The 19,620-nt window shown below is 49.4% G+C and overlaps 3 protein-coding genes across 3 annotated transcripts; 2 read left to right on the top strand and 1 right to left on the bottom strand.

Annotated features, from left to right (window-relative positions):
* The first annotated feature begins 2,486 nt into the window (after positions 1-2,486).
* LOC115905199 (homeobox protein HMX1-like) lies at positions 2,487-3,711 on the top strand. Its single transcript, XM_030951321.1, has 2 exons — positions 2,487-3,050; positions 3,168-3,711. The coding sequence occupies exons 1-2, from the start codon at positions 2,487-2,489 to the stop codon at positions 3,477-3,479; spliced, it is 876 nt and encodes a 291-aa protein (XP_030807181.1). The 3' UTR covers positions 3,480-3,711.
* Positions 3,712-12,021: 8,310 nt separating this feature from the next.
* Positions 12,022-13,537, top strand: LOC115905196 (homeobox protein vent1-like). Its single transcript, XM_030951318.1, has 3 exons — positions 12,022-12,268; positions 12,448-12,686; positions 13,178-13,537. The coding sequence occupies exons 1-3, from the start codon at positions 12,022-12,024 to the stop codon at positions 13,535-13,537; spliced, it is 846 nt and encodes a 281-aa protein (XP_030807178.1).
* Positions 13,538-15,996: 2,459 nt separating this feature from the next.
* Positions 15,997-17,458, bottom strand: LOC115905194 (homeobox protein vex1-like). Its single transcript, XM_030951316.1, has 2 exons — positions 17,030-17,458; positions 15,997-16,368 (listed from the first exon to the last, which is right to left on the bottom strand). Exons 1-2 carry the CDS (start codon positions 17,456-17,458, stop codon positions 15,997-15,999), a joined length of 801 nt encoding a protein of 266 aa, XP_030807176.1.
* Between the last annotated feature and the right edge of the window lie 2,162 nt (positions 17,459-19,620).

Genomic DNA, 19,620 nt, shown 5'->3' with positions numbered 1-19,620 from the left:
TTCTGACTGGAGAGCTTGCTGCCAGGCCACGTGTTAAATGCAGCTGAGTCAAGAGACTTGTCCTTCAGCAATTCAGGGAACAGAGCACATTCCTGCCTGTCTCCCTCCATCTCCTGCCTGCTTGGTCTGTTCTGTGAATAGGTTGCCAACAGAACTGTCTAATGCTCAGAAGTTCTGGGATTTTAAAATTTATCCTGAAGTCTGTGGTGGGGGAAGTCTTCACATTTACCTAAAGGCAAACAATAATCAGAAATATTCAAGGTGGGGTAGGGGGATTGGTGGGGGTGTGTGTTATAAAACCAGGAAATTTAAAAGCAATTTTGTAGTGTCTGGTCAAACAAACTTTCTAAACTTTCCATTGTTAATCGGAAAATGCTTGGGAATGATAAATGGATGAGGATTCAAATAATTAGATATCAAACAATTACATTTGTTTGGTGAAAAAAACCTGCAAATTATATATGTGTGTGTGTGTGTATGTGTGTGTGTGTGTGTCTGTATGTCTTTGTCTGTGTGAGTGTGCGTCCAACAGGTTCTCTCCATGCTAGAAATGTTTGTGGACGTCTTGAGGTAGATACATGGGAGGCATTAATGCTCGAATGTTTATTTGCACATTTTTACCATTTTTCCTCCAGGAAGCTTGCTTAGTGGGCTCAGGCTGCAATGTCAGTCCCTACCTACACAGACCAGAAACAAAGGGCTCCAGGAGGGCTCTGATCGTGTATGGTTGTGGTTCTAAATCAGTTATTAGTTATTACATAAAGGTGACAATTTTGTTTCTGGTTTTGTTTGGTTAGAGACAAACTCAAGAACAGTGTCATCACTGGTAGAGCAAAGTGGGACTCACACTATGCCGTGAAAATGAACAATCAATGACAGACAGTGCCTAAAAGTGGTTCACAAGTCACACTTGAATATAGTTCAATGAAACAATTTTCTGGTGAACAAAAAACTGTAGGATTTTTTGATTAATAGATAAAGCAACTGTATTTGGAGGGGACAATTGAGGTTGAAATATTTGGTTTAGGAAAAGATTGACAAAGAGGATTTTAATGAAATTTCTACTGGATTAATATGAGGAAATATATAATCTGTATAATATTAAAATTGAATACAATGGAAGATTTAGACATTAAGTAGGAGGGTTTTCAGTCTTCTAACCGCTGCCTTACCAACAGTCTGAAAAAGAGTTGGAACTGTGGTTACAGTAACTGTTATCACAGAGAAAGTGAAGGCTGAGAAATGCTGCTGGAGTGGCAGGATAGCAGGTTGGCCAAGTCACAGGGTAGAGAGACAGCAGAGCACTGGGTTTGTGTGCAGGTGGTGGGTGAGTGTAAAGCAGCAAGCAAGAACAAGGACAGATAAGTGAGATGTGCAATCATGATCTCTGGAGGCAGACTGATACCAAGCAGGGCTGTGATTGGAATTATCAATGCAGTGCAAGTCCCATTCTGTTCTTGTATAGGACAGGAAGGTGAAAAGGGGAGGGAATTCATGGCTACCCTGTGGTGGAAAACTTCCCATAAAGCACCAAGAGCCTTTTATCAATGTACTACAAAGGCTGTAGTGCAGCAGCCAAGTATTCCTGTGGCACACAAAACCCAAAGATGAACGGGAAAGTTTCTGAAAGATGCACATAAGGTAGTAAAAAGAAAAAGGTAAGATAGCAGAGAAATCTGGATGACCTGCATAGCTGGAAGAGATCTGAGAAGGAAGATATGGCATGAATTCTGTAATTTCAGAACTCTCAGCAGAATGTGAATTCTAAGGCAATAATTGTCATTTTCTGGTTCGTTAGTCCAGAAACCATACTTTTATATCAACTACCAGAAGTCTGTCGATTCATGGAATCCAATGACCTTGGCATTTACCTTTTTCTGTTTCACAACCTTCTCCTCCAACGCCTCAGCCTGTGCCTGGTGCGGCAATCCCGGAGAACCCAGTGAGGGAGTTTCTCCGCTTGCCTGGCTGAGGTTGTCTCGGGAACACAGTGCTGAGCCCGAGAGGAGCAGGCTGAAGAAGAACAGTGGGCTTGGTGTTTGAAAAGGAATGGAAGAGCAACTCCAGGGGAAGGGAGATCGGAAGTAGCAGCGTCCCTTCTCCCTGCAGCGGCCGGGGATGCTGCGCTCCCCCGGGGGTACATTCCCCAGCGCCGTTTGAGGCTGCTCAGCTCCATAAATGCCATTTGCATGGGGATAGGATGTAACAAGAGCTGTAAATCACTGACGGCGGAGTGAACTCCTCAGGGGCAGACACGGCGGAGCCGAGCCTCCGCGAGCTGGGGCAATGTGTGAACGATATCTTTTGTTGGGGGGGAGGTCTGATAGCAATTAGATGATACTTATCTGGCCCTTTGATGTGTATTTACACAAACAACGTTTTCCTCCGGGAGTTGCGCTATAAAGGAGAGGCCCGTGCTTCCTGACACCCTCCTTCCCGGCATCTCCGAAACCAGGCACGATGACTAAGGCCCCTTTCTCCGTGGAATGGTTGTCCCAGAGCAGCCAAACTCTCAAGAGTCCCACCGAGGGCTCCCCACACCGAGCATCGTCCGCGGGCCACGGGCCCGGCTCCGACTCCAGCCTCGGCCAGGGCGACCGGAGCCCGGAGCAGCCGGCGGGCCCGCGGGACGGGACCCGCGGCCGGAGCCGGGAGAGCGCAGGTACCGCGGGACAGCCGGGGCTCCCGGGCGGGGGGCGGCGGGCCTGGGACACCCCCGGGCCTTCCCGGGAAGGCACCACTGCGCGACGGGGCTGCTCGGGGGCGGAGGGGGCGGCGGTTCCCCGCGCGGTGCCCGGGCCTGGCTGACTCTTTGCTCCTCTTTGTCCCTGTGCCCAGGAGCAGGCGAGAGGCCGCCGGGAGCGGTGCCGGAAGAGGGTCCCGAGTGCGCGGGCCCCGAGGAGCCGTGCGGGCGCGGCGGGCGGCGGCTGCGCACGGCGTTCAGCGCGGAGCAGATCAGCACCCTGGAGAGCTCCTTCCAGCGGCAGCAGTACCTGGGCGCCGCCGAGCGCCGGCAGCTGGCGGGCAGGATGCGCCTCTCCGAGGTGCAGGTGAGCGGCGGCGGCGCGGGCTCGGGGAATGGCCGAGGCACGGCTCCAGATAATCAAGCCTCCGGTGGCGTTGTAACTAACCTCGTCTTTTCTCCGTCCCCTGTGCCCTTCCCTCAGATCAAGACCTGGTTTCAGAACCGCCGGATGAAGCTCAAGCGGCAGCTGCAGGAGCTGAGGACGGAGCCCTTCTGCAGCCCCGCTCTCCCTTACGGACCTCAGGGCGCCGTGCTGCCCCTGCCGCTCACATACGTGGCCCGGCCACCGCCTCTGCCCCGGCAAGGGGCCGCCTCTGAGCGCTTCCCTTTGGCGGCCCTGCCCGCACCCGCCCTGGATCTCAGCAGCGCCTGCAGAGCGCAGCCAGTCGGCTTCTGGGCAGCACCCTGCTTCGTGGGGTACCGGGACCCCAGGGCCTTCCTGCTGGGTGTCTGACCCTCTGATACCAACTAGGACTAAAAAGGATTTGCACTACTGATTGATATCTGGGCTGCCCTCGTCCATAACTGCTTGGTGGAGTTATGATGCAGCACCGATCTAAACATTTACAAAGAGATGCTGGACAATCTGAATCATGGACTTCAGGCAACTGTAAAATGTAAAATATAAACAGAGTGGGACAAACAATAATATAAATGGAATCTTTTAATAAACCTAATTTTTTCCAGCTTTCATGTGAATTCCTTTGTTAAGGATTGTAGAAGTATTCATCCTGCCCCAAAAGAAAGCTCCTCTTCACTTAAAGAAGCATAGACTCCTTCTTATCTAGATTTGTTCTGCCCCATCTGCAATTTATTCTGCCACTGAATGCAAAAAAGTGTGAATTTCCCTCTGTCTTCTAAAGCAGGTATCCTACCCTGTCATGAAACTGTGCTTTTAGCCAAATACGTGGATACACCTGTTACTTAGTACTGGGCTTGCTATAGTAGCAGAACAGATAGTTTAAATATTTTTAAAATTACTTTCTAAATAAGGCTGATATTATATCTTCACGATTTTATGGGCTGGCTCAGTAGATTAGTAAGAACTTCTTACCTAAACAGATCCTGGAAAGGATCTTGAAATTTCTTATCTACAAAAGAGTATCTGGTCATCTTACATGCAGTTATCAGGGTACAATGGTGATGATCAAAAGAATTTTAACATTCCAAAGCTGGTTTTCCATAAGTGGCAGTAAAATTCCTTACCACTGTGCTATGCACTTCTAAAATTTGGATAATGAGCTAGTAAACTGATGATCAAAATGGCCTGATTTCAGGCCAGGAAAAGGGCTCTGAGAAATGATCTTTGACTGTAAGTTGACATAAATCTTTCAAAGTCAATTGTCAACTAACATGAAAAGAGCAATAAAAATTTCCATGACTTTAGAGGTGATCTGGGGGGTTACTAGGATATTTCCGGCACACTGGTAATTTAAACTCCTGTAATGAATGGTCTGAGGGTTCTCTGTCAGCCTCCTTGAATATCTTTTGTATACAGAGGCCAATCTCCCGCTCGAGTACCCTTGCCTGGTGAAAAGCAACATTATGTGCTGCTGTGGGCCGTGGGCTTTGCAGTCACCTCTGCAAGTCTTGATTTTTTTGTAATCTATGCTGTATTTTTCTAGTCTTTTGAGATAATAGTATATGATTGCAATTGCACAATTGCACAGATTGTGTGTCTCTAATGCAAGAGTGTCAGCTAAATTAAAAAGGGCTCAGGTGCTATGAATCTTGCTGAGATCTCAGGAACATTATGCAGTTATGGATTAAGGAAGTTTGTTGACACCTAAGTAAAATTTCCATTCGATGGAGGCTTATTTCTCAAAATCAGGTATCATTAAACGGTAATATTGATTTGAAGAAATCTTTCTTGACTCTTTCAAACATCTTTAGGGAACTGGGGTGTCTCCAGAAAGAGCTGCAATCGTGAATATTTTCCTCTGCTCTAGAGCAGCCATTTTTAAAATAACAAAACAGACAAGGCCAATAAATGTACAGTTTACGGTAAAAAAAATATTAGACTCCATGTGGCTATTCTATTTTCAATGGTTGAAGGGTTAGGTGTTCCCTTTATAATCTCGTGTGGCCACAGAGGAGAGCCCCACCACTCCTCCAAATGCTCTGCTCAGCTCGTACGAAAGGAATAATGGTAATAACCCTTCCCGCTCTCAGGCCAGAGCGGCGCTATGGGAAGCTGGGGGTGAAGGGACGGAGCGCTCCCCGAGGGCACCGGGCTGCCCGCAGCGTTCCGGGAGCGCCCCACCCCGGACCAAATGGGGAGGTGAAAGGGAAGTGGCCATGGGCAGCGGCGCAGCTGGGCCCGGGGAAAGTGAGAGACAGATGGAAAGGCTCAGGTGGAGAGAGGGAGAACAAAGTGCTCCCGCCTGCGGAGGGGAGCTGCTTCCTGGGAGGGGAACTGCGGGGATGGCGTTTGTGCAGGGGAGGAGGGTGTCACCCCAATGCTAAAAAGGGAGAGGCAGGAGCACTCCCTTATCGCGTCCCATGTCCTCGGGGAGAAGTGATCTGGCGTGGCTCTGGATAAACCCTCATCCCCTGGGGCTGCCCTCCCTGCTCCCGGGCTCGTAACGCGGCCCCAGCCCGCCCTGCCCTGCCCTGCCTCCGCCGCGTCGGGCGGTGCCCGGAGCGGGGCAGCAGCTTCCCCTCCCCTCCGTGCAGAGGTTTAGGGCCAGACAGAGGCAGCCGGTGCTGCCGGGCACAGCGCGCAGCGCTGCCGTCCTTGCCGTGACTTAAGTCCGCGCTGGGACATGCGGGGCTGCGAGGCCGAGCGGCGCCAGCCCCGGGCGGTCTCAGGGAGGGAGCTCAGCGTGCCCGGGTGGGTGTGAGCGGCTCCCCGAGCTCTGGCTGGGGCTGGCGGGTTTCGTGCCAGGGCTGAGCGCTGGTTAGCGGGACTAACGGGGCAGCTCCGGGAGTACGAGCTGCAGAGCGGCTGGAGAGACAGAAGCCGATCTGTTAGAAAGGGTGCTAATGGTCACTTAACATAATGACTCCTTGGCCACAGGTATGTTCAGCAAGCGTATGAAATACCTTGCCAGTGTTTTGGCACGGCTAGTTTGCAAATACTCTTCTGTTTCCCGGTAATTGCTGAAATGAACGCGAGAGGTGATGCTCACTTGACTGAGTCGCTAATACTATCAGGTTCCTTCAAAGGTCTAAATGATCATTTCTCGCCGACCTGCAAAAATCGGCTTTTTCTAGAAGACAACTACTACGTTCCAGTTGTCTAGAAAGCTTTATGTGAAGTAATTTAATTTTTGCTAAAGCTGTCCAACTCAGGCATTAAAATGTGAATGCACGTTTTTCCTTTGATCTGAGAGGAAGAAACTCGGGTTTCATGCTTTATTCCTGCTTGTTTGAATTTCTCCTTCACTGTGTTTTAGCCCTGTCAGCAGCAAAGGGGCACTAGCGTCAGTGACACCTGCACGGTAGCGGCCCCTCGCAGGAGACGGCAGCGCTCCGGCACCGCACGGCCCCGCAGCCGAGCCCCGGGCAGCGCGGCGGGGCGCGCCCGCCTTTGTGCCTTCAATCGCCCCGCAATAACCCAGCCCCGGAACGCTCTCCGGCAGCACAAAGCGCTGTGGGCAAGTGAGCTACAAATGGGAAGGGGGGAAAAGGAAAAAAAAAAAAAAAAAAAAAGGCGAGCCGATTAGCTGGGGAGGAGTAGTTTAATGCTCGTGGGGTGAAATTGTCGGAACCCCCCGGCCTGGCGGCTCTCGAGGAAGGGGGCTGTATAATCTGGAAGCTGGGCTCCCCGGGGAGGAAAAGGGGATGGGAGGGGAAAATTGCCAGAGCGCTGACTTCAAAGGCCTTGTCCCCTGCAGTGCGTGCGCGGAGGGGGAGAAACCTGATTGAATTAACACCGCGGGGCGGGGGAGCCGCCAGCAGCCGCGCGCGGAACCGCCCGTCCCAATTTGGCTACAGCAGCCATCAGGGGACTGGGAATGGGATCGGGGTGTATCACCCCCCTGCAGCTCCTAGACATGCTGGAGCCACTCCAGGGACCTCTTTACAAACTAGGTGAAGTTATTCCGCGTTGTGTGCTAATCGAGAGAGATCTCGCACTGTTAGGCCATTACATCTAATTGCTGCCCATTATCTCTTTCTTTGATACTCAATTAGATGACAATTAACTGGATAAATCCCACCGAAGTGGAGGGGGGAAGAAAGAGGAGAGACTTGGTCTCGACATGTTCCCTGTGTAGATTTTACTACTTTTCCTTTATACTTGTGTCTTAAACTCCTAGGCTTCGACCTAGTGTTGTCCTCCAATAGTACCTAGTAAGGAGCTAATCCCAGTGTCTCTTCGGTATTCAGGTAGGCTAAGTGCTTTAATTCTTATTTCAGCTCTTAGTTATTCTGTCTGAGTAATTCTGAACTGTGGAGGTGTCACAAGTCCTCTGGCACTGTGGCGATGGTGCGCATAGAAATTCAAGTGCTAGTTGTTTCGAGCTAACTTGTAGTTAACTTATCTAGGTGCTTTGTCCGCTAGTTCTGCAAAGCACGCAGAAATATTTCCCCGATAAATCGTTTTTAATGCAAAGTGCGTGTTTGCTCCCACAGTGGCTGAATGGGGATATCTGGATTTGCAGCGTGAGGTTTGCACCCTCTTCGGGAGGGAAGAGGGTGAAGCGCTGCGGGCTGAGTCAGTAGCATTTGTCATTTATTGTGTGTTAGCCCGCATTGTTCCCGTGGGCAAAGGAGCGGCGGGGTGATGGCACTGTTAGTGTTCACGGGTACTTCAAACAGAAAAGCATCTATTCCCAAACAATCGATCTCGTTGATGCCTAATTGACTATCTAATAGCACCTATCAGGACATCAAAGGAGACGCTGAATAACCAAGTTAGCATTTCCAAAGGGGAGCAGTGGAGGGTACAAACAGCCATCAGCCGTCCCACCGGCCGGGAGCCCAGCCCGGGCCCTGCGGCTGCCTGCGGGCCTGCGATTCCTGGGGCCCCTTCTGAAGCAGAGCAAACTGTCCTGCCTTGCCTGCACTTTTAGCCGTGTTAAAACCCCGTTCCTTAAAACTAGTTTACTTGCCTCTGAAGGGATGCTACACTTCCCCAGGCTCTCTCCTCCTGCCCATTTGCACAGCTAAACAAGTTTTTCCGTGGTGTTCCAATGTTGGAGTCTTTTTGGTTTGGGTTTGTTGGGTTTTTTGCTTTCTCATAATGGAGTGGGTGGCACTGCACCCCCTAACATCTCCGCTTCTCCTGTGTTGTCAATAACATATTGGAAAATCGGTGCTTTACATAAATATAATTAGGATCTGGCTATGATGGAGCCGCTATCCCAGATCTGGTAGCCTAGTATATCAACTCTCAGTCCATGATAAATGCTATGATCGTTTGGTTTGTACATTGTTTTGGGGTTTTGGTTTGGTTTGCTTTTGGGGTTTTTTTCCCCATTGTCTATTTACAGACGTGGCTAGCAGGTAGAAAGATTGCCCATCTATGCTAGCAATAGTCCTTGAGAAGGACTATTTCTCTGTTGGCAAAATACGTCCACTTTTTCTTTATGTTTTCATGCAAAATCAATGTGATTGTCTGCTGAAGGTGGCCTTGGCACACCAACAGCATTCCTGGGCAACAAAAGTGCTTCAGCATCTGGCAAAGCATGGGTAACTAGTGCCTTGCAGCCTGAGCGATGGGCTGGACCTTCCTCAGGCAATATCTTCATGCCGTAGAGCTGCTGCAGTCCTGCCTGTTCCCATGGATTTACATGCCACGTGTGCACAAAGCCCAGATGAAATATTCCCAGGCATACTAGTGAGAGAAATCTACCATTTGTCCTTAGAAGTCTTGTCGAGCTCACATGGGAAGAGCACTCTGTCCTGACAGCCGTATCTGTAATCATCACATCCTGGCACGAATCTCTGCACTGACATTCAGGATATCATACCGAGTTACAAGAGTGCATAAGATTTCAGTACATTTCTTGAAAGAAGTGAGAGTGTTTCTTATGGTTGTAAGGCTTACATACAAAGGCTGAGGAATAAATATTTTGAATTGTGATTTGGAGAAATGCGTCCACCATGTTCTTAATATAACACATGTAAGAAAAATCTACCAATTTTTCAATATTATGCAATATCTGAACTTCTGAGCATACAGAATTCTCTAGGAAAATGCATCATTTTCCCTGAGAATTTAGACTTTTTTTTCATCATGCTCATATATAAGATCAATTGAATGCTGTAAAAACTTCACATGACAGGAAAGAATTGAATGGAAGAAAATCTGTGTCTCATACTACTGCGAGGTGGGGGAAAGATTTAACTGCAGATGCAGCACCTCTGTCCACCCAGGGTCGTTAAACTCTTCAAGTTTCTCAAGCTGCCACCTCTTTCTAATGGGAACTACAATAGCCACATAACACCTTCTACACTTTCCCCATCTGTTCCAGGGTCTTGTGGTCCACAGATGCAGCTACTTTCATCTGGAGTTGGGAGGATCCTGGTGTTTGGTTTGAATATCCCACTAAATAGGCAATTCAGATTGGCGTCTAATAAAAAGAAAATCAGTTTTCGTTGACTTTCAGCAAACTGTGTGGCAGGTCAGCTGCTTCCCTGCATTCCCAGCCCAAGGAGAGGGAGGAAATGGCAGCAGCTCTTCAGGTTAATAATAGTTGCCTTCTGTAAGACACACATAATGTATCACTGCAAATGTTGGCTCTTTGGGCACAGCCTTGTGTGGTCCTCTCGTGTCTGGTTCAATTTTGGCAGCTGGGGAGGAAATGTCTCTCCTAGAGGGCAGTCCCTGGGCGTTTCCGTGTGCTCGGGTGAGGGGCCTGCAGGGCATGGGGGACCCAAGGCTGCCTGGCTCGGCACAGATTTCTTCTGCTGGAGAAACGGTGGGGGAGGCTGCCCTGCTGGAGGCAGAGTGCATTCTGCTTGCTGGGTAGTGTGTGCTCCGTTTGGGAGCTCCTGAACCAGTGGTTTTCGTGTATTGTGTCTAAACTTATTTCTGGTGAGGTAGTCAGGCTCTGCACTCACTGCTTTACCAAGGACAACTTGCTGTGCATGAGTTTCTTGTGGCAAAACATGAGTTTTTCTGCTTGGATTTGTCCACATATGAAGTTATTCAGAAACTGCTGTTCTGAAATAAGACCAGGGATGACAGTTATGTGTTTGCTTCAGAAAAAGAGGGGCCAAACACGAGTGGAATAGTTAAGGAATAGTTATTAAATTCTGAAGTTATTAAAATTAATGTGCAGGCTCTTAGTTCATTTGGGGAACAAAACCTATCCCTGCTTGGCCGCAATGTGTCTAGGATTTAAAGGTTCGTGTTACAGTGGTTTTGGCTGGGTCAGTGGCACTCACAGGTGTGCGGTTCTGGTCCAGGGTGGGATCCAGCTGTGTTCAACTTCTTGGGCACTTGCATTGGCTTGTGCGTATCAGCCAAAATGACAGTCTTGTGCCAGCACTAAGTGAAACCCCTCTAGTGGCTGTGCCCAGCACCCCTCAAAGAGCAGGGAGATCTCTCTGTCGAGGCTGTGCCGAGGCACCAGCTGCCTTCCCCATCCCTGCCCGGAGGGGATGGTGTTGCAAGCAAAGCTTCAGGAGGCATCCAGCGCTTGGGCTCTGTGGGCTTGGTGAGGTGCTTGCATTGCTCGGGTGCCTGGGCTTTATCCCTCCCCCGGGGCCAGTGTGGGGGCGGAATAAGCCGACTTTGTGGGATCGGGAGGGGTTGATAGCCCTCTACACATTCCCGCGGCCACGGAGTTACGGGAACACCTGAGACAAATAAAATTAATAGCACGAATATGAGGGGTTTTTTTCCCAAATGATTTTCGTAATGAACTGGGGAGATGGTTTAGTTGGAGTTCGGCTGACTTCTCTTTTCCTTTCACGTTGCCCGTGTGTGGGGGAGCCTAGATTATTGCTGTGTTTTAGAAAGAAACAAACTACTTCCCTGTTAGACCCGGGTTTATGGGCTCCACTTCTTCCGGTGATGCATCCGAGCAGGAACACTGAGGATTTTGGAATCGTCATTGAAATGGAGGTCCCGTCAGTGCATTTACCCAATCAGAGAGATTGGCGCTTGATTCCATTCTCCTTTAAGCGAGGGTTAGAATGTGAGTTATTGAAGTGTCGCTACTGCCGGCGCGTCCGTGCTCGGTGTGGTATTTTTTACTGGCGTGACCAAAAACCCGGTGAAGCTGAACAAAAGAAGAACCTGGAGACGGGCTGAGCTGCCGAGATGCACCTTTCCCCCAACCAAGCGGCGCTGGGAGGTGTCTTGCTGTCCTCCCTGCATTACAAGGGCACCGTCCTTCTCGGGAAGCGGCATATAGATTGCGGTTGTATGAAGCTGATGAGGTGCGAGCTGCGCTGCTCACTCAGGGCTTTGATCACTAAACGATTGGGGCGATGGGCTGCGTTTTCTGGCTAGACAGACGGCGCCAAGTTCAAGCTGAGAGGGCCTGCGGCTCTGCTCACCCCAGCCTGGCTCTGGCCCGGGGAGTGAGGCTGAGCACCGTGGATAGGGACTTCTTGACATTGGCCCCCCATGGCTTTTCCCAGGGAGGGAAAAGGACGGCGGGACTGGCAGGCTGTACCCGAGGTTCCTTATCCCTCATCCCTGCCCCGGCCCCGTGGGTGGGGGTCTCGGGGCTGGTTTCGGGCATCTGCGCAGTGTGGGACCCCGCGACTGAAAAGGGAGCAGTAAATTCGCGCTGGCACCGGCAGCCACGGAGTCTTTGGACGCGCATCTGCGGGGCTGGGGCTGCCCGTGCCCTGCCCTCCAGGGGAGAGGGGCAGTTTTGCACTTCAAGGGGGTCTCCCCGGCCCCGCAGACACGCTGGAGCCAAGGGCTGTAGACATTTGCCAGACGTGTGAACTTTCCTCCTCGCTGGTAGCTGTTATCTCTGCCCGATTCCCACTTTGATGTGTGTTCGCACTTACAAACGACCCCTCCCGGCACAGAGAGCCCATATAAGAGCGGGCCGCGGCCGCGGGCCGCCCAGCCCTTCTCAGCCATGGATCAGGTGAATCAGGCCCAGGTCCCTTCGGCAGAGACCAAGCCCAGTGGGGTTAGGCCTCACATCTGCTGTGCACCCCCTCCCCGCGCCCCCACTTCGCTGGGCAGCCCCACGCTCCTGGTCAGGGCCAAGCCCCGCCGGAGCAGCCCTCAGCCGGGCCAGCCCGCCGACAGCGAGCCCTGCGCGGCCGAGCCGAGCCGAGACCATCCCCGGGATGTCACCGAGCCCTGCCCGTCGGACCCAGGTGCGTGAGGAGGGCGAGTGGGTGGGAGGCCGACAGAAGAGGGGAGCGGGCCGGGAACACGCCGGGATCCGGGATCCCGGCTCCCGCCGGTGCCGCGGCCTGGCAGGGCTGAGGGGCGGCGGAGGCGCTGCCCAGCCGGGCAGGGGCCTCACCGCCGCTCCTCTTCCTCCTCCCTGCAGCCCCCGATGCCGGCTGGCTCAGCGCCGACGAGTCCTCGGGCTACGAGAGCGAGAGCGCGGGCGCGGAGCGCGGCGGGGCCGCGGCGGCGGGCGGGGGCCGCGGGCGGCAGCGGCGGGCGCGCACCGCCTTCACCTCGGAGCAGGTCTGCCGCCTGGAGAAAACCTTCCAGAGACAGAAGTACCTGGGCGCCACGGAGCGGAGGAAGCTGGCGGCTGCCTTGCAGCTCTCGGAGATCCAGGTTAGTCCCGCAGGAAGCGGATCCTTCCCGGCCCCGTTTGGCAGGAGCCGCCAGGGTCGGCGGTTCCACATCTATCTTTACTGCGATGAACAGACTCTTGAGTTTAGTAGGGGCTGTGGGATCTCTCGGGGATTAACGAGTTAGCACTCCGGGAAATTTGCGGCACTTTCTATCGGGAAGCCATCAAGGTGTTTTTATTTCTTAGTGAGATAAACTGGATACACGGCAATCTGCATGTAGACCACGCAAAGCTCAAACCTGGTCTTCAAGACTTATTGTAAAATCCCTGAACGCAGCCACTCTTTCCTCTACATCCGGCAGATCCTCTGCCTTTCGCTAAGTAGAGCAAAAGCATCAGTCCCACTGTGTCAATTCCATCTGAAGCAAAATGGCAAAAGCAGCTGAGATACGGTTACTCATAGTTTGCACATTATCCTTAGGCAAAGTCCCTGATTTGTCTCCTGCATCCCCCCCTTCTTTTTGTTGCCTAGATTAAGACCTGGTTTCAGAACCGGAGGATGAAACTGAAGCGACAGATACAGGACCACCAGCACAGCCTCGTGTCCCCTGTTCCATTCCACAGCTACGCCCCGGGGACCTCCCCAGCTCTGTTTCAGGACGGTCTCCACTACCCCTTTGCTGCCCAGCACCAGAGACTCCTGCCTTTCACCCCGATGCCTGCTGTGCAGTTCAGCTTCTCCTTTCCCAGATATGACGCATCGCAAAGCACCTACCACTTAATGGCAAATGAACTGCCCTACTACCATCCACACCTGCTTCCTCATCCTTCTTTCCATCCGGTTCTTCAGAACAAAATGGACAGGCAATGCCACCCAGTATATGCATTATAGTAATCAAGAATCAAGAAGTTTTACACTGTAATGTATTTCATGTTCAGAATCTCTTGCCTGATTTGAAAGAATGTCTTTATTAAGTTAAATATGAACATTAATAATTTTATATTTGATAGTTAATATTAAAATATTAATTAATGTGGTTAAAATGTTATGTAGATAAGTTTTCATTGTTCCCCCCAGTTTTTTCATAAATGTGTGTTTGTATATATTAATAAAACTTGAACAGGGTTATATGTTTCAACTCTATAAAAGATTGCACTTGTGCAATGCAAACTGCAGTGTTCACTTGTCCTCCTGTGTAAAGGTAATGGATTTAATGGTTAAATACATTGTGTCTGACTTTCCTACTGTCCCACCGAGACTGTCTGTCTGTTGTTGAGTGTTTGGTGGCCTGGACAGAGGCAACTGCACCCAGTTGCCCTGCACCATGCTTTGAGCTAAGTACATCCTCCAGAGGAAGGATAAGTTGTTAGTGAGTTTCTCCTCTGGATATAAATAAAATATTACAAGTCCAGTCCCATCTTCCATGTGAAGGCAGCAGAGGTAATAATATTTATTAAGTCAGCATGTCTCTAAACAGGAATTAACAGATCAGGCCTTCATTATGGAATTCTAAACTTTAACAATTGCCAAAGCAAACGCTAGGCAAAAAAAATTTTGGGCATAATTGTGTCTGGTTCAAAGACATATCATCTGATTGGGATTGTAACCTGAAAATTTGGCCTTTGTCTCACCACTAGAAAACAATTATAATTGTGTACTTATCATTTTGCACTTTAGGCAATTTGACCTATTTCCTCTAACATAAAAGTTTCGCTTTAGTACTCCTGAAATGGGTTGGGTTTTTTTAGTTCCTCCTGGGAGTGGTGTTCACTCCTAAAAGTGCTTACTTAACACTTATTTCTTAGTCTAGATTTTAATGAAGTTTCGTTAATTCACCTGTAAGGCCTTTTAAATACATTACTTGATGGATTGTAGTCTATATTTCCACCCTCTGCCCTCTAATTCAGTGAGTCATCATGAGTTTCGATGTAATAGCCTAGGGACTTCTCACCTGTGGAAAAAATACTTGGAAGGGGTAAAGGGAATTTTCTGTCAAGTGTGTTCAAAGTGACCTAGAAATGCACAGGTCGTCCCTTCAGCTGCCTGGCTGTGTCACGGATCGGTGCTGCCCTGGTGGGGCACAGAGGAGAGGTGTGGTGGGGGAAATTCCTTCGAGTGCCTCCCAGCTTCCCCTCCTCTCTTTTGGCTACCAAACGCGATGGAGGGAGGTGCTGGGGGGAGGGTACACGGACATGGAGGGTGGAGGGAGAAGAACAGAAAGGGAATGCATGGCACAAAGCTGTGGCAGGCCCCTTTTTTCTGCCTTGTGAGCGGAGGGAGGGAGGGTTTGGGTTTCTTTCTTGGTGGTGGTGGGTTTTTTTTTAATTTTGTTTTGTGTTAATTTTTTCTCTCTTTACAGCTGCAGAGTAGTCTAACCATCACCTGGCAAGCAAGTTAGATTGGTCTGGATTGGGGAAGGAGATGTAGTCACACCTACTGCAGCTGCTTCATGCTGATGCAAGGTCTCTGGTTTCCCATTTTCTAAAGGCTTGGCTTTGTCACTTTCCATAAAATTTGCTCTATGACTTTTAGGAACATCCCTAATTGTTCCTAAGATCAAGCCTTAACTTATTCTGCAGTTTAAAAATTAGGGAGGCTATCAAGTTACAGCAGCAACTTTTGGAAGTGAAAAGTGAAATAATTTCTTTTTGAGTGTCCCAAGAGACCTGAATTGGTGAACAATTCGTTTTCATAATCAGGTTTAAATTGCAAGTATGCTTGACATTTGTATCAACGTGCATGCTTGCCTGTTAATTCCTTAGCTTTATCTCTCTTTTAATGCATAAATGCAACATGTCCATCAAAAAACAGGTGAGACCACTTGAAGAATGGTCCAGAATATACACATAAAAGAGAATACTGGGCAACTTGTTCGGTTTTGTTCATAGCGTTTTTACCTTTGGTAACATTTTAATTTAAATGCACTTGGCTGTAGCTCACAAATGTTTCCTTAAAAACCCCCACTCGGGTAGAATGGACAAAGTTTTTAACACCATTGCCTACTATATGACATAGTTACTACATAAATTTCAGCATATACAGTACTCCACTTTTTTAGTGGATATCCCCACATAGGTTATTTTCTGAAAACTTTTAGATAGGAAAATTTATATAGAAATGTCTATACAGCATGGTGACAACTGTAGAAATAAGATTTCATGTCCTCCACTTCCACTCTCAGTATAACTTCTCTAATATGAGTAAATTATTTTCTCCTCTAATTGAACTTTTTTATGTAAAGAAAATAATCCAAAGAATCTTTAGGTTTTTTAATATAACAAAATAAGTTAAATAGTTACTTTTAGAGATATTTGGCACTTTTTTGACGTTACTTATAAACGTTTACATTTTTAACAGGAAGGAAGATCTGGTTGAAACATCAGTCTTTTATGTTCAGTGGTTAGAGTCACTGCTGGAAACACAGAAGAGTAACAAGATAATCCTGGCCCGGGAGGCAGTAGTAAACCTGGACTTGGCAAAACTGGCTGAAGAGACTGCGCTGGAACAGAAGGTAACAACAAGGCAGGGTTTGGCACAGCTGGGTGAAGGGAAGCAGCAGAGGTAGCAGGGACATTGGCATCCACCCCATGAGGACAGCTGGATGTAGCCACGTCTGGGTAACAATGACAAGGCAAAAACAAGCCCGAGAAAAGAGCTTCAATCCTGGCATCTTGAGTCTGGCGTTTGAACTTCATACGACGATTCTGAAACCAGGTTTTTATCTGAGGATAGAAGAAAAATAGTCAAGAATCAAACCCCTTATCCCTTTTCCATATAGTCCCTTTTCCATGTAGCAATATGGAAAGACAGACTTATTGTTAAAGTAACAGAATCCATTAACAGTAAAGTTGTAGGGCTAATAACGTTGGCCTATATGTAATGCAGAGTAATTGTCTTGGCCTGATGAAGAATTGAACCGTGAACACTCCATGGTGCGTGGCAAGCCAATACCCAGATATGGACCAGGGCTGTAACACAAGACTTGTGCAGTGGGGATAAAAGGGCTGGGTAGGGGTGGTTCTGTTCAAAAATCCTGCAATACCCCTGTCAAGTAGATACATAACCATAACAAAGAATTAGCCTGAAAACTGGAGTTCTGGAGATCACAAAATGCTTTGACCCCCAGTCAGGTTTCAGCTTCAGAACTTGCATTCACCATTTTCCATTTGCCCCTTGTCCCTGGAGCGCTCGGAGCTGAGCCGGGCGAGGCTCTCAGTTTGCTCAAGCTCCGTTTGCGGCCAGCGGGGCGAGGCCGACGGGCGGCCCGGGCCGCCGCGCCTGCAGGAGCTGTCACTGTCACCGCCGCGTCCCCCCGTGACCGTGAGGTGCCTCCCGCCCCCGGGGCCCGTGTCCCGCTCGGGCCGAGGGCGAGGCGGCGCTCACCTGGCTCTGGGAGAGGTTCAGCGCGGCGGCCAAGCGCCGCTTCTCGCCGGCGCCGATGTAGCGCTGCTCGCGGAAGCTGCGCTCCAGCTCCCGCAGCTGCGCCGCCGAGAACTTGGTGCGGGGCCGCCCGGGCGCGGCTCCCGCCGGCCCCGCTCCGTGCCCGGGGCGCTCCGCGGCCTCCCGCTCCCGGGGCGACTCTGCGGGGACAGATGGGGGTATCAGAATGGGGGACCCTTCGGGGCACCCTTCCCTCGGCGGGCCCCGGGCCCCGCGGGCGGTGACACGGTGGCGGCCGCGCCCCGCCCGCGGTGACCGAAAGCGCCGCGCCGGGGGACCCGGAGGGCACGGCCGGGACTCACCGGGCAGCTCCCGGGCTCCGCCGCGGCTGCTCTGGGCCAGCCACTCCACCGAGAAGGGCCCCTTGTCCATGTCCCCAGCCCTGCCGGCCCTCGCTGGAGCCGCCCCGGACGCCGGGGCAAACATTTAAAGCGCCGTCCCCAGCGTGGTTTGAAAAGGCCCAAAGCATCAAATGAGGCCAGGGACAAAGGACCTCATTGAGAGGCGCTTTAATCTCCCCTTTCAGGTGATTGTTACATCCGCCTAATCTCCGAGCGCAGTAGTTTGCAGAACTCAAGGCTGCCTGACCTGGCGCCAAGTTCAGCGCGGAGTCGTCTCACCACGTAGGTGCTGGGAATTGCATCACGGCCTGGGCTTCTTCACGCTGCCCGAGCTGCCCGCGGCCCCGTGATTTCCAGTCTCTATCTTCTGCTATGAAGGACGAGGATTCAGAAGGGACAGATAACAAAGAAGGACAGGGAGAAGCCTCCATTATGAATCTTATACCCAAATTTTGCCACCCTCTTGCTTGTTTGATGCAACACTTGAAAGAATCCCCTTGCATATCATCAGCCAAGGAAGTAGGGACGTGAGGTAGGAACAAGTAAGTAGTCCTCGTCAGATAGAAATCTTGAAGAAATCTAGAAGAAACACTGATACAGTATCTTATCAATATGCCTGTGAGCAACTTAGTGCTCTATACTAAGTCTGTGTGGGTAGAAATTGTTGGAGTGTGGAGTTACTTGGAAAGTGCAGGGTTAACTATTTTTGGTGCTGTCCATGAGGCAGAGTGCTGCAGTCAAGACTCTCATCTTCCTCTGAAGTCTGAGACTTGTTGACTTCAGTTTATGTAGAATCAGAGATTTTAAGAAGTCTTCAGGGAGAGAATGGTGGAAACTAGAGGACAGATATTTGCATAGGAACTTGTTAAGTCATTTCCAGAAAACAGTGGGAAGTTTTGAATAATTTGAGTTCATGCTTATGAGTTTATTTAAGAATAAGACTAAACAATGAGCAGTTATATATCAGGACATTGGACAGGACAGGAAATATTGAGAAAATTACTACTTCACTTGAATTTATCAGTTCATGTCTTAAAACGCCATCTCCTTTCCCTGCATCCCAAGAAAGAAATGTGTGCATTTCAAAGTAAACAGTTCTGATGTTCTTATGAAGTAGATCAAAGAAGAAGAGTGTAAACTCTGTTCAGAGGCAGTCTGTTCAAGGATGATTCAGATAAGGGTGAGAAAAGAACCACTTTTACGGTCTGAAGTGGGCCTGGGATGGCACAGTCCTTATCCTCAGCAAACACGGGCTAACACATTTACAGGTTGTTTCAGTAAACAGTCACCGCTGCTTGAGTTTATACAGTCAGAGATAATGAAGCAGCTTCCACGCGGAGCTGAACACGTTTGAGACAACGTGCTAATTCTTAAGCTTCAAAGAAATTCATGTCACCTTTTACGAAGGGTGATGCGTTTATAGTGAGATGGCATAAGTAAGGTAATGCTAGATTCGCAGCTCTCTCTTCTTAGGTTTTCTATATTTCTCAGGCAAGATTATTATTTCCTCCCATAAAACGCAATGTAATTTTGTAACTGTGCTGAAGCATGACACACGTAAGAAATTTTTACACTCTGATTTTGAATATTCTTCATATATACATTTATCTGCTTTTATAAAGTCTTTTACTCTCCTTGTAATAAAAAGAAAAAAAAACCACCATCTCTTGAATGTCTACCTGAGCAGTCTTGTTTGGTTTTGTTGTTTTTGGGGTTTTTTTGGGGTTTTGTTTTTGTTTTTTGTTTTTTTAATGAGCATGACACTTTCAGTGGGTGACTACATATGCTTCCAGGTAAAGCAACGGCTTGGCTGACTTGACACTTATGTTTTAAAGAAAAGCTCTTCTGACTAAGCTAATAGAGACGGTGGTTGCGTTGTCTTCATGTGCTTCTGATTCTGCCCACAGTAATTTGCTGCTCTTAAAAGCAATTAAGATGGAAGCTGAAAATTACAGCTTTTCGTTTTAGTAAAAACCAGTCCAAACCCACCAGCACCACCGCCCCACCCTCCTCTTAGTTTCCATAAAGTTATAGTAAAAAAATCACTGGGAAATGATTCAGTGTTCAGGACGATTTGTTTGAAAAGGACCATTCCCAATAATGGACCATTATTTTTTAATTAGCCTGTTTCCTAGTCCTATAACCCTGCAAATTAATCCTGGAGAAAGTAAAGTTTGGTCTGGAAAAATGAGT

This window comes from Camarhynchus parvulus, chromosome 6, assembly GCF_901933205.1.
Source record: "Camarhynchus parvulus chromosome 6, STF_HiC, whole genome shotgun sequence".
In the NCBI taxonomy this organism is placed as follows: Eukaryota; Metazoa; Chordata; class Aves; order Passeriformes; family Thraupidae; genus Camarhynchus; species Camarhynchus parvulus.
The sequence above is the reverse complement of the archived record's forward strand: the minus strand, read 5'-3'. Positions and strand labels throughout refer to the sequence as shown.